The sequence below is a fragment of the Montipora foliosa genome, chromosome 13 (genome assembly GCF_036669935.1).
Source record: "Montipora foliosa isolate CH-2021 chromosome 13, ASM3666993v2, whole genome shotgun sequence".
NCBI lineage: Eukaryota > Metazoa > Cnidaria > Anthozoa > Scleractinia > Acroporidae > Montipora > Montipora foliosa.
In genome coordinates this window covers 6,549,418-6,564,417 of record NC_090881.1, presented here as the reverse complement: position 1 = coordinate 6,564,417, position 15,000 = coordinate 6,549,418, and the positions used below count along the sequence as shown (strand labels likewise).

General features: G+C 41.1%; 2 protein-coding genes across 2 annotated transcripts in view; one reads left to right on the top strand and one right to left on the bottom strand.

The window, feature by feature from the left end:
• The window catches only part of LOC137982100 (importin subunit alpha-3-like), a 35,716-nt gene extending 25,336 nt beyond the window's left edge, over nt 1–10,380 (bottom strand). The window contains exons 1-3 of the mRNA XM_068829147.1: nt 10,196–10,380; nt 3,132–3,176; nt 2,964–3,041 (exon numbers count right to left, since the gene is read on the bottom strand). Coding sequence (XP_068685248.1) covers nt 2,964–3,041; nt 3,132–3,176; nt 10,196–10,258 — 186 coding nt within the window. The 5' untranslated portion in view covers nt 10,259–10,380. The remainder of the gene's footprint in view (nt 1–2,963; nt 3,042–3,131; nt 3,177–10,195) is intronic.
• Nucleotides 10,381–14,847: 4,467 nt separating this feature from the next.
• Nucleotides 14,848–15,000, top strand: part of LOC137984061 (tetraspanin-7-like) — a 22,864-nt gene continuing 22,711 nt past the window's right edge. The window contains exon 1 of the mRNA XM_068831269.1: nt 14,848–15,000. This exon is cut by the window's right edge and continues 58 nt beyond it. Within this exon, the coding sequence (XP_068687370.1) occupies nt 14,984–15,000 (17 nt within the window). The 5' untranslated portion in view covers nt 14,848–14,983.

The following is a 15,000-nucleotide window of genomic DNA, read 5'->3' as shown; positions in this document are numbered from 1 at the left end:
GACCTCCTCGAAACTACACTGTAGCTTGATATTGATATATTGATAATGAACCTGGACGTCGCATATTTGAAATTTGCATGGAACCTTCAAAAGGCAACCTGTACCCTTACCATAAAGTGGCTTGGAGAACCAAATACAAGCCGCTCCTTTTATTTATCTCGGTTGGAGACTGGTACGAGCATTGTGGTTGTGTGGGGCCTAGGCTAAGCAATAATTTTATTGTAGTATTGCGTTTACTCGCGATAAAGGTAAGTTGTTTGCCACGCAAGCTGTAGGAGAATAAAGAACTACGTTTTGAAGAGGTGAAAAGCAAGGATAAAGGACCCATGTTTGCCTTGCTATGGAAAACCTGGACTGTGCTTCGCTCCATTTCAAATAACCTTAAAGAACACCATCACCAAACTAAAGACAAAGCGAAAAACAGCAATGGCTTTAGAGATCTTTCTCATGCTTTTTTTTTTTGTGCTTTTTAATAATTGACTTTCCTTGCATGCAAAGTTGGCGACCAAAATTTATGACCTGGCGACCAAATTTTCCCCATTAGTCGCCAGCTGCATTGTGTTGTCAGTGGCCCCACATTACTTGTGTGTAAGGAAGCGGCCAAAAATGGTGAATGATCGAAGGAATGGAGCTGTGCACATAACATCGCAGCTAAATTACTCTACAATTACACTTTCTTCAGAGAAAATTCACAGCGCAGGGCTCGAAATTAACATTTTTAGTAAGGCGCCAATTGGCGACAGATCCAAAAATTTTGGTCGCCAGATCTTAACTTTTAGTCGCCATTTTTTTCACTGATATTTTTTTCTTCATTTTTCTGATGATCATGTACACATGCAATCTTCTTCATAGTCCTAAGTTTAGGTACACGTAAGCTTCTAAGACTGAGATACTAAAACTTAAAAGGAAGCCAGGGCTCGTAAAACATATCATTACGCATTACGAGGTAAATAATCAATGTGAAAGCAGCTTTAGTCACGTTTCCTGTGCTTCCTCCGCTTTTGTTAAGTTTCCATGTAACATCGAGTCTATAGCTTACATAAATAGACGAACCTGAACATAAACAATCACCAGTTTTGGGAAAGATCTCATGGACATACCCACCACGAGTCCCCTTAGGTTAAACTCTCATTTTACGGATTAAGTCTAAGTGCCCAATTCAGTGATAAGGTCTAAACTTTCATTTATGTTATTGCTATAGCAATATTTAGGTCTAGAAACTGATTTAGAATGGTTATTTTTTAGAGTTATGGTTGGTGTGTATATCCATGAGATCCTTGCCCCAGTTTTCCATATTTTCAGCGCTAAAAAGCCAAGGCTTCGTTGTGAACTTCACGCTTCAATGATTGCACGTGTTGTTTAGTGCGCCCGCAATACCAGCTGCTGAATCAAACATGGCGCTCGATTAGGAAACATGGAGATCACAGGCACCCAACAAGAATATAGTTCAAAACCACTTAAACATAGCATTGTTAAACGTATTTTGGTATTTAAACGGTAGATATAGGCATATTTTTATCCCCTAAAATTTTTTCATCTGTTCGTATTTCCTAGCTGAAAGTGTAGTGATCCGAAAATTATAGGGATCAAAACTTACCTTTTCGAAAATTTCAGCCAGAAAAAAGGCTCCCGAAAAATCAAGGTGACCTTTTTAGGACAAAAATCAGTTAAAAATGGGCAATTATACATTTTGTAGATGTTTGAAAATCCTAGGACAGGCAGGGAAGCCAGAAATTTTAGAACAAATGTTCCGAAAATTCTAGATCTCGAATCGTCTTCCGAACAGATATTTTCCGAAAATTGACGTTGGGTGCGGGTGCCCCTGATGGAGATCGAAGAGCCAGAAGAGTCGTACATGTAGGTTTGTTTTGTTATTTCTGTGCCCATAAATCGTGCATTTTATCCAAAACTACGGTTGATTTGCCTTTGAGGTTAAAAGGATGAAGGAAAAAGGTGAAGGTTAGTCGCCCACTGGCGACTAACTCTAAAAATCTAGTCGCCAACGCTTGATTTTTGGTCGCATTGGCGATCAGTGAGTCGCAATGTCGAGCCCTGCAGCGAGAAACAACACAATTTTGTCATTTATTTATTTATTTATTTTAGCAAAAGTAGCAGCAAAGTAGCAACTGCTAACCCTTTTGTTTCGAAAGAGCGAAGGTGACAACAAGTCGCAAAGGAAAAAAATTAGTCGTAAATGCAACTGTATTGGTTGCAATTTCGAGCCCTGTTTTGCTATTAAATTTGACAATTGCTATCTCAATGGAAAGCCTTAAGTACTGTAAGACAAAAAGGATTTCATTTTGGAACAAGAGAAAAACATCAGCACACTTTTTTCCGTGAATTTTTGTTTAATTTTACAACAACAGAGATAGTTTTATACCCTGAAACTTAGAAAAATATGTGTATTAGTTATTGGAAAAAGTAAAAAAAATGTCCAATAAGCGACTGGAAACTAGAACTTCACTATCTACAAGCCACCTTTGGAGTTAAGATTTGGAAAATAAACAAATTAAAAGACCTTTGTTCAACACCTGGATCACATTAGCCACTGAATAAATCACCATACAATGGATTTAAGTTAATTGATTGCTGTACTGTATATGCTGGACACTGTGTGATTTGTCCACGTAGCAATGCTACATGTACATTGTATTCACCTTGTGAACAACCAAGGCAACACTGTAAACTGAAATTAACAATGAAAGTAAGTCAAGTTAAATGTTGGTTTTTGAGGAGAGGGGAAACCGGAGTACCCGGAGAAAACCTCTCGGTGCAGAGTAGAGAACCAACAAACTCAACCCACATATGACGCCGAGTCCGGGAATCGAACCAGGGCCACATTGGTGGGAGGCGAGTGCTCTCACCACTGCGCCATCCCTGCACCCCAAAAGAAATGGCCATAATAAAAGAATGGCCATAATTTTGCCTAAGAATGTGTAAACACTATTTAAAATGTACTATACCTGTAAACTCTCATCTTTTTCATCTGCAATATCCTGGGGAACATTCCTTTTCTTTTGAATGCAATCATCTCTTTTGGCCTGATGAAAAAAAGGGACCCAAGATACATTGAAACTAAGGCTAACATGAAAAAGTACTTGCACACCTTGATGAATGAAAATTAGTTGTACCTTTCTGAGCTCAACTGTCACTTCATTTCTTCGTTGCCTCAGTGCCTGAAAACATACATGTGTAGACAGTAAAACTTTGAAGGATACTCTTACACAATGTACATGTATTTCAAAGAGACCATAGGCCATGACATGTATATACCGGTATATTGATTACTTAAATGCAATTCAGCCTAAGTTAACCTAAATACAATGTTAATCAATGGTTGCCCCCTCTGTGCAGCTCAGCTGGTAGCCATCAAAGCCCAGAGCAGGGACATCCTCTTATGTGTATTTGTTATCTTGCATATTTTCTGGCCTTTAAGCAGATCTTGCTAAAATGGTCTGGCGTTAGACAAAGTCAAGTCTATCAAGTCCCACTCCTACATGTAGGAGTCAATGGGTTAAATGGAGGTTTTTGAGTGAATGTTAATGAAGCAGTGTGATTTGTTACAGACTGCAGCTGATTTTGTAAGGCTTTTGTTGATTTTCTGAGACTGTACCTTTTTCAGTTGAGGATTGGGTTTCTGGTAACTTTGCCCTGCCTTGTACACTGTAATAGTGCATTTGTGATGCCCACTTGTAGGGTTGGCATGAATTACCTGTTTCTTTCTCAAAGCTCGATTGTACTGTGCCTCAGCCAATCGTCATAGCAACTGCTCCCAAACTAACGAGTTACATTTTCAGTTATTTAACAATTTGACATAATTACTTACTATAAGTTTAGCAGAATGATTGATGAATTGCTAGTACAGATTCAAATAATTATAGTTATGGTTTTGTTACAACTACATGTATAAAAAAAGGACTGTATGACAAAGTTTCTCTCGTTTGTCTGTGCTTGAAAAAATTCTGTGCAGGATACATGTCTTGTACACATGACTTTTATGAAATACACCAACAGAGGAGCTTACAAGGGTTGAACCGTGAAGCACTGGCATAATGACAAAATCATAAATAAAATAAGAAACTACATGAATTGCTGCTGGCAAGAACTTTGTAAAGTTACACAAAAGTTGACTGCTTTGTAACCCCTGCAACACAAAATTTAATTGTAGCCTATGTGCTCACCCTTATAAAAACCTAATCATTGCATTTGCTTACTATTCAATGTCTGTAGTCGGATGTCGATGGAGTTTTATTCTTGTTATTCACACACACCGCCTGGTTGTGTGTGCTCTCTGCTTTTGCATAATGTGCTAACCTACTTATATATGCGTATGCGAAATGTAATATACAATAGGTGCTAATTTGGTGCCGCTATGTTATATGCATAATGTGCCAAACTACTTACATATGCGTATGCGAAATGTAATATACAATAGGTGCTAATTTGGTGCCGCTATGTTACATCCCCTTCTCTTAAAACTATATTAATTAAATGGAAAACAAACAAACACAAAATCTTCATTCGGGCCAACATCTAGTAACAATATATATATATATGTATAGGGATTTTCTGTCTGGTGTTTATGTATCATACTAATATCAACTATAAAGCAAGCGTCAGAGATTAAGTCTTTCCGGTGCCCGGATTTCACGTCCCGCGCGGGATTTTCTTGGTCCTTTCTCGGCTTCCCCTGTTACACTAGAACATTGTGGATTGGGGCTTGAGGGCTGTATAGTCAAATTGTCACTTGATGGGTCATTTGCTGAATTGCCTGCCGCAGTGGATTCTCGTAGAATGGCGCTTGAATATTGTGCAGTCATGCTTCTTTGGGACACGCAATCCGAAGAGTTGTTTGCCGAGTTGTTGGAAGCATTATTCGGTCTAAGATGGATTCTATTTCTTCGCAATTGGGCACCAGTTCCAGTTTCTATGAGATATGAGCGGGGTGTTTCTCCCTGATCTATGACCCTAGCAGGATTCCAAGTCTTTCTCACAGGGTCTTGTACATAGATAGCTTGGTCCCTGTGTAATTCAGGGAGCTCCTTGGTATTCCTGTTGTAATAGTGGCATTGGTTGTCTTGTCTCGCTTTGAGCCAATTTCTAACTTCTTCTTGGTTCTTTGATGGCTGGATCTTACCAGGAAGTGTGGATTTAAATACTCGGCCATTCAGTAATTCAGCTGGTGACAGTATATTGGAACTCGGGGCGTTGTTCGTAGAGCCAGCAGGGCTAGATCTATGTCTTCTTTAGTCTCTCTGCACTTCAGGATCGTCTTCTTAACCGTTTGGACTTGGCGTTCAACGAACCCATGGCCACGTGGGTAATGTGGAGATGACGTCACAATTTCAAACCCGTACTGGCTTGCCAGTTGATGGAACTCGCCGGATGTAAACTGAGTGCCGTTGTCGCATTGAAGAGATTCTGGGATTCCATTTTCTGCGAATAGCATTTTCATTTCATTAACAACGGCCCCGGATGTGAGGTTTTGAAGTTTCTTGACAAATGGGAACTTGGAATAATAGTCAACAACTATGAGGAACCACGACTGTTGAACTTAGAAAAGGTCTGCGCTCAGTGTTTTCCATGGTCTTGAAGGGATCTCTGTTGGTATCATTGGCTCCTTTTGCTGGGAATTGTGGTACTTCTGGCAAACACAACATGAGTTTACAAGGTTTTCAATTTCTCTGTATATGCCTGGCCACTAAACACAGGATTTGGCTCGTAGTTTGCATTTTTCCATACCAAAGTGCCCTCCGTGGATTTGCTGCAAGATGTTGCCTCTCAAGGATTCGGGTACTATAACACGGCTTCCAAGAAGTATCAGCCCATCTTCTACTGATATGTCATCTCGTAGGGGCCAGAATGGTTTTAGCGCCGAAACGATTTTCTTCCCACTGTCAGGCCAACCTTGTATAACTTTGTGGGCTAGAAGCTGCAGGGTTTCATCTTTCGCAGTTTCCTTTTTGAACTCTTCCATTTTGGCTGGGGTGATTCTGATTAGATGGTGAACTTTCACATTCATGTCCGACACTTCAAATTCATCCAACGGCGAAAGGCCTGACAGGGCGTCAGCTGTAATGATTTCTCTTCCTGGAAGATATTTAATGACGCAGTCGTAAGGTTGTAAACGCAACAGCATTCTTTGAAGGCGTGGAGGTGCTTGCATCAGGTTCTTTTTATGGATCTGTTCCAGGGGACGATGGTCTGTTTTAACCACGAACGATCTTCCATAGAGATGTGAATGGAATTTTTCGCAGCCGTATACCACTGCCAATAGTTCCCGTTCGATGTTAGCATATCTGGTCTCCGCAGGGGTAAGTGCTTTCGATGCAAAGGCTATTGGCTTGTCATTTTGGAAGAGAGCTGCGCCCAAGCCCTTAATTGATGCATCAACATGGAGGACAACTGGTTCACTTCTGTCATAGTAGGCCAAGGTCGTTGTGGTACACATCAATGCCTTCACCTTCTCAAAGGCTTTCGAATGTGATGGATTCCATATGAAATCAACGTTCTCCTTTAAGAGGTTTCTTAAGGGGGCAGTGTGGTCAGCTAGATTGGGGATGAATGAGCTCATGTAGGTTGCCATCCCCAAAAAGGTGTGAAGCTCCTTCTTGTCTTTAGGCGGTTCTAAACTTTCTATGGCTCTGACTTTATCTGGGCTGGGTTTGACACCATCTGGTGTGTAGAGCATACCAAAGAAATTGCACTCCTTTGTTTTGATAACGCACTTCTCATCATTGAGCTTGATGCCGGCCTGTCTGATACGTTCCATGGTTTCATGTAGGTGTAAGTCATGCTCTTTGTTGTTCTTTCCATAGACTGTGACGTCATCTGCAATACCAATGGCTCCCAGGCAATCACGGTACGTCTCATCAATCTTGAACTGGAAGATATCTTGACTCATTCGTAGGCCAAACGGCATTCTGAGGAAAAGATACCGACCAAATGGTGTATTGAAGGTTGTCAGGTACAAGGACTCGTCATCTAGTTTGACATTCCAATAGCCATTGCGAGCGTCGAGCTTACTAAAAAGCTTTGCTCCTGATAATTTGGGTGTGATTTCCTCTCGGGTGGGTATGGGATGATGTTCTCTTTTGATCGCCTTATTCAGGTCTTTGGGATCGAGGCATAAATGAAGTCGTCCATTTTCTTTTTCTCTAATGACCAGGGAGTTGACCCAATCCGTAGGTTGGCTTACTTTCGCAATGATATCTTGACTTTCCATCTCACGTAATTCGGCTTGTAATTTGTCTTTCAACTCTATAGGTACTTTGCGGGGTGCATGGACCACCGGTGATACTTCAGGATCCAGTGTGATGTGGTATGTGTAGTCATCAAAACATCCAACTGTGCCATTAAAACATTCTGGGTACATATCCATCAGCGCTTGTTTACTTCTGATTGATGGCCGCTCTTTCAGTGGTACATGACTTCCAATGTAACTCGAGCTTTTCTTGCAAGTACCCGGATTTTGAGGGAGGGAATTGAAGCTGCTTGTTGGATCAGCCTGGTGTAATTGATTTGTTCTTAGCGTACAGTGGAGGGAGACTAATTTTAGTGCAATGCACGCTTTTAGACCGAGGATAGCTGGCCCTGAAGTATCCGTGACATAGAAAATGCAGTTAATCTTCTTCTCTTTGTACTTGCACGAAATGTTTATAGTGCCAAGCTGCTTGATTACAGAGCCACCGTATGCTGAGAGGACGGCTTCATTCTTTTCCAGTACTTCTGGTTTGAGGTTTCCTTCGTCATCAAACTTCTCTGCAGCGATTATGCGAAGTAGCCTGATAGGCAAAACATTGCTCTGTGCACCTGTGTCCACCTTGCACTGGAGATTAATTTTCCGCTTCTTTTCAGGCTGGGTTATTTCCAGTGTTGCAAAGACTTCATCGCGTGTGTCGTGTGTCGTCGAATGTTGCGTGTCTTCTATGGTGTTAACCTCGATTGTACTAATTGTGAGAATTTCATCATTGTCTTCATCGCCCCTGTCTTCAATCGTGTGAATAGATTTTTTGAAAACCGGCTTTCTTCCTTGGATAAATTGTTTCCGTTTACTGGATCGGCAGACAGATTGCCAATGATCAGCTTTGCCGCATTTCCGACATAGTGTACCGTAGGCTGGACATTTGTTCCTCAGGTGTTGTTTTCTGCAGTTGTTACAGGATTCCCTTTCTTGTTCCTTATGAATGGCATCTACACTTATATCCCCTTGATAGCTTTCACTACTTCCTGCCAGTGTCTTCATATGTTTACTTGTCGCCTCGTGGCTTCTTGCAATCTCGATAGCGCCTGCAAGGGTCAATGATTTGTCGCGGCCTATGAGGGACTTCTGACCCCCAAATAAGCTGATCTAGAACTCTGTCTTCGACTTCGGTGCTGTCGCGAAATTGACATTTTGCTGCTAGGTTTTTTAATCTTGAGATAAAATCGTCCACTGGCTCGCTTTGTTCTTGTCGCATTCCTTGTAGTGTGTATCTGTGAATTCGATGACTCGTCTTCGGCTCCAATTGATTCTCGAACCGTTCGAAAATAATGGCAGGCTTTTTCCTCTCTTCCTCCTTTGTGAATGTCCAACTGTTGTAAATGTCCAGACCTTTTTCACCCGACCAGAGTAAAATATAGCTCACTTTTTCTTCGTCATCGGCGTCTTTGAGAACGCTTGAGAACATAAGCTGACATTTTTGTTTGAATCTTGCGAATGCAGTTATCGGATCAGGAGCGTCCCAGTTCATCTGTGGCGACGCAAAAGACGTTGCTGTTGCCATAATTCGCTTCCGCTGGCCTCTTTCAATTTGACTCTAACGATTATTCTTGTAAAATGCTGCCACCATGTAGTCGGATGTCGATGGAGTTTTATTCTTGTTATTCACACACACCGCCTGGTTGTGTGTGCTCTCTGCTTTTGCATAATGTGCTAACCTACTTATATATGCGTATGCGAAATGTAATATACAATAGGTGCTAATTTGGTGCCGCTATGTTACATGCATAATGTGCCAACCTACTTACATATGCGTATGCGAAATGTAATATACAATAGGTGCTAATTTGGTGCCGCTATGTTACAATGTCCCTACATTGATGCAATCTACATTAAACTATTAAGTGAGTGGCAGAAGAAATGAGCATTTCTACACTTGGAAAGTGATCATCTTAACAATAAAATAGACCTTTTTGGCTTGTACATTTTGTTTTCCCAATACAGATCATGTGATAATACTCAGGAGGTGGGGTCTTTTGTTTTGTTCATTAAAATGAGGGCATGCAAGCATGAATATGCCTGCATGCACTCTTTTTAATGAACAAAACAAAGGACCAAGCCTCCTGAGTATTATCACATGATCTGTATTGGGAAAACAAAATGTACAAGCTGAAAAGGTCTATTGTGGTACCAGTACACTGTATACCACAAATATTGCTAAATCACTTGTCTTTACAGCCAAACACAAAGTAGGATTCCCTTTTATCATAAACAAGCCCAAAGAGCACCATGAATTAAACAAACAAAGTATTGACAGCTCAACTGTGGTATTTCCAGAGGTCATCACAGTCAGGTTAACAGGAAGTAATAGTTAGTGAGGAGTGATGTTTAATAACCTTGTTTATTTATAGTGTGATCTCCGTGGAAACAAAAGCACATTTTGAATGCAAGCTGGCTGCAAATGCCTTGGTATTTGCAGCTCGCCTGTTTAGTTTCTATAGGGAAGATATTGCTGACGTCACCAATTGTCATTAATATGCCAACCAGAGCCTCATTGGTTGTTGAAACCAAGGGCCTTTTTATTTTTTGGTTGGCACATTTAATTAACAAAAGCAATGTTTGTAAACAGAATTACCTTCCCCAGTTTTACACTCAATACCATAACAGTTAAATCCTCGAACTTAAGGGTTTCATCCCTTTTTCTGGAATAAAGCGACCCAAAACATTGATAACTGGTCGTTTACCAGCTAAGGTGAAGGAGATTTCACAATGCATCGGAAATATGCACTTTAATTGAGCAGCGAAACACAAGGTCTCTCCTGCCTTCGTCAGAATAAACGTCATAACGCATTGCAGAAGCTCAATAAAAAAAATCAGTAAAAATACTAAAAGCGGTGAGGATTGGTAATTGTCTAAAGAAAAGCTGCAAGCCATAATGAAACAGAGATTCAAATAACCCCGCCACACGACAGACAACGTGAAAACATCACTTACGGATAGATCCTTGTCCTTGTTTTTGTAAAATCTCTGTCTCGAATCTGCACTTTTTGTGGACATTTCTTTTTGATTCGTTATCTTGATGTTTGTGTCTTTGCAGGCCGTAGGGAACGGAAAAGTCTGCAAATCACCGGTCTAGAGCGTCCGCCGCCATCTAAAAAACTCCTGGTTCATGTCAAGGTAGATCAGTGCGCATAATCACCCTAATCACCACGTTAAGCTGCTGACCGTGAATGTACAAGCAGTCACATGCTTGTTCACTCTGCTGTTGAGAATGGGATTTTTGGAAAGTTACCTGCGTTTGCCGCGCAAAACAAGGATAATTTTGGGACTTTTTGGAATCATTGTTGGATTAGCAGGCCCTTATCTATTACCACTGTCCCCATTGATTGAAAAACCAGAAGAAAAGCAGGAGGCCTTTCCAAAGGCGAGTACGTGATGTCACAAACTGTAAGCAAGCAAGCTTCATTGGATGGTAGAAGTTTCAAAGTCCGCTACGTGTAGCAGTTTGAGGCAGTGACAGTGGAGAGAAGACCACATGTATTCACTTTCCGGTGACAAGGAACCAAAAGTTGAGGAAATGAGCAGACTATCCAAGAGGCCATAAAAACACTTAAACAGTGTTCAATGATTGCTGCCTCTCAGGGTGTTTTTGTTGCCAAGTCAACGTACTGGAACTATCTGGGGTGAAATGTTTGTCTTAGGCATGTCTAGTGCCTGAAAGATGTGAGGGTTATAGGGGTACTCTTATTTAATTTAGATGAGTGGGGATGTGCTGTTCCGTGTCTTTGAGGGCTGGTTTGAAAACACGTCACAAACCTAAGTGCTTACAACATACTTAACACACCTGGTGGCCACCAGAAACTTCAAAGGCAATTTGCAGAAGCCGTTGCTACCCAGTGTGTGTGTATTTCACCTAATGCTAATTTTTGGTTGTATGTGGACACCAAACCGCGGTCCCAGCAATTTCTCCTCTAAAACACTACATATTTAACCTCCCGTAAAAGGACATCTCTCGTAAGCGGACACAGACATCTATTCAGGGTCCACAGAGTCTAAAATATCCTCCCATAAGCGGACAGTAAACAATATCAAGAAAATCTCTAACGAAATGGGTTTGATTTCAATGGTTTAATCGCACACTGTCCTATACAAAACATAGTCATTTCAATTTCAAGTAACTTTTTTTTCATTACAATACATCAAAGTTTTCCTTTTTAAACTTTTCTTTAAGCCAGTCGCACGAAAATTTGTCTCCTTGAAACTTTAAACTCGCAAGGCAATTCCATACCATATACTGCTCCTCTGTTTATCCGCTTTCCCATAATATGAACTGTTGCTGAGTTAAACGCATGCTTCAGGAACCTCATCACCTAATCTCAAAGATAGTCTAATAGGCCAGTTTCGTGTTCTAACGGTTGGACTGGATCTAGCATGAAACGGAGGCTAATGCTGGCAAATTAATTTGCATTTGAAAAGATTTGCCCGCATTAGCCTCCATTTCATGTTAGATCCATCAAGTTGTCTTCATTAAAAGAGTTAATAGCCTTGTCGTGGTGTATTATATGCCCTCTTTTGCCTTTTTTTTTTCAACCTCCCATAAGCGGACACCTCACGTAAGCGGACACTTACCCTTGGTTCTGAGGGTGTCTGCTTACAGGAGGTTTGGCTGTAAATGGTTTGAAAGACTGTTCTAAATGATTTCAGCTTTTTGCATAAAAAATGCAAGAATATTTAGGCTATGATATGGATTCTATCGATTTTTCGTGTGGCATACATGGGCCATTGTACCCTGTATCATTGTGGTCGCGCCTTAAGCGTTGGCCCTTTTTCAGAGGGAATTGCTTGTGGTCTTGCCCTTTGAATTTTCACTTTAAGAATTGAATGGTGAAGGCATGAAAGATAATATGCATAGTCACATGGGAACTCAGAAAAATCTGAGCCCCAGATGAGATTTGAACCCACAACCCTATGTGATATAGTTGGATGCTTAAACCACCAATTGACTGTTGACTGGAGACTCTGTGGTCAGCAAGGGCGAAATATGGGTTCAATGCTATCTGAGTATCGGGTTTTTCCGAGTTCCCATTGACCAAGCATAATATCTTTCATGTGTTTCTCACATTAATCGTTTGGGTGAATGTTAAAGTGACAAAGAATTTTTGGTTTTCAAAATTTTCACTGATGGGAGGAATGCTAGAGCTGTTTTGGCTGTGAGATATGTTGGCGAAGTAAATTACAATTAAATTTTATGCATTATTTTCAGATTATATACACCTTATTCCAAAATGGCCGCCATATTAGTATTCTTTTGTTTCCTTGCAAAATGGCCCTTCTGGCCTTGCTTTCAAACATAATATTCAAAAGAATATTTAACCCCTCCACACCTAAACCGGCCTAAACCAGCCGTACTTAGGATTTTATTCAGTCTATCACCAGACAATTTTATTCGTCAATGGGTAACCCCCAGGAGTCAATGGGTTAACCTTGAACAAGGCCAAAAGGGCCAATTTGCAATCAAACAGAAGATGGAATGAGGTGAATGCTGTTTATAATCCTGAGTCTGTATCAGGTTACCCTTTTCCGCGTTATACTTTAGTTGTGTTTTATACCCAGTCTGTGGTCTGTAGTCCGCAATCGATATTTTCTACTGACCAATTTTCATGGAATTGAAATTGAATTTCATTGAATTGAACTTGAATTTTGGTATTGAATGTTGCCACAATTGGCATGCCATACCCTGCGAGATCTGAATTGGGTACAACAATGAGTTAGCTAGTTTGGTCAGTTGGATCCACTTCAGCTTGGTAAGTTATAGAATAGATCACTTTCAGAAATGGAGATCTCCTTTACATTCTTTTGTATTAGTTGTGTTAATTATATCTACTGCCCTACATCTACATCTGCATGTTCCAGCACTCAGCAAAGTCCCTTTTTGGCTTATGGCTGTTTCTGCTTAGGTGGTCTCATACACCGTAAGCCTTTTTAGAGACATCACTGCCAAGGCGGCTACCTCTGCTGGAGAGAACAGGACAGCCACAACACCTGGAACTACATCCCCTACTCTTATCAAATAGTACAGGGGTGTAGCCAGGGGGGTCCTAGAGTGCCTGTAACCTCCCCCCACCCCCCTTTGTGACAGTCAACAACATAATACAAACCATATCTGTGAGACTGGAACAGAGTAATTTATGTTACCTGCAACTTAGCGGGTATTTACATGTGACCGGGACGAACTCAGACCGGTTTGAACTTGTACCGGGATGAAATTTTTGCAGCTGTTTACATGAAACCGGGACGAGATGCTTGGTGCCTGGTTTCGGGATGAAATGTTATGTTGTTCCTAATAAATGTATGGCTGACCCAAAAGCATACATGTAGGCTTGAAATTTCTGGACCCAGTCTGAGAATTTCTCGTCTCAGTCCAGCAACCGAGACAAAGTCAGACCGGTCTCAGTTCATTGTCAGGCATGTAAACGCATAAAAAGAAATGTAGGGAGGCCGATACGAACTCATACCGGTCTGAGTTTGTCAAGGTCTCATGTAAATACCCCCTTACTTCATATACTATCGATCTCAGCCGTCCGTGGACAAGGACTTTTTTTCAGCCCACTTCACAGATTGTTGATTTCAGTCTGCGGTTAAAACATTCTGATCACAAGGTAACATTTTTTGTGGCCCTGCAGTTTTGAAAATAACGATCTTGTGACGCTAGTTTCTGTTGCTCTCCCCAAAGAGAAAAGCGCGAAACGATATTAACGGCGAGTAAAACCGGCCAAAACTATTACGAGTAACCCAGGAAAAGCCTTGTCTGAGGAAATAAGAAGCAGATGGAAACTTTTCTTCAATTTTTTTTCTTTTCTCGACCGTGGGAAGAACAAAGGAATATAGCACCATGTGATCGGTATTTTCGAAACCACAGAGCCACAAAAATATTATCATGTGATCAGATTTTTTTAACCGCAGATTGAAATCAACGGTCTGTCTGAGATTGATAGCATGCAGCGATTTTGTAGGCTTGTTCCAACCCCCCCTCCCCCACCCCACACTCGCTGCTCATTCGAAAAATTGTCAATTTCACCAAAAACACTGTGGATGACAGGTAAGTACCCTGGGTGTGAGAGAATGTGACCCCCCCTTTGAAAAATCCTAGCTACGCCCCCAAAATGTGTGGGCTCTTTAACGTCCCACAGGGAACTTATGAACATAGAAGGTATTTGTGAGATAGTCCTTATGCGAGAAGACTTGAAAGGCTTATTAGCATTAAAACAGAAAAATATTTTATTTGAGGGCCATTACGAAAGAGGTCTATAGCCTACAAGCAGGCTCTTCCGTTAAAAATGGCGCGCAGTCGAAATATAGGGGCTTATAGTTTCCTTTCGAAACTAGTAAACAATGCCACATGCACGTTACACGTGCCTATTTTCTCGCCCGTTATGATAATGAAGGGATGGGTGGGTTGGTATGTGAGGACAAATTTTTAAGCGGAGAAAATATTTCCTTCACTGAATTTACGACACGAGACTTCGGCTTTAAAGGTAGAACGAATGTCAAGTATTCGGCGAAAATAGAAAGAGGTGCCATCAGCACAAATGAAAATCCGGGACCATCAGTCAAATTATAGTCAGTTCCAGTCGCCGCTCGAACCCATCGCATATTCGTTTATTCGTCTTAGATCTGATTGGGGCAGCACTTTCCTCAGTGTCTTTGTATTCGCATTTTGTGTCCAGTATTTCCAAATTGCCATTCTTAATACGAGCGCTGTGATACATTAAATTGAGTAGCATGGCGGAGGGCAAGCT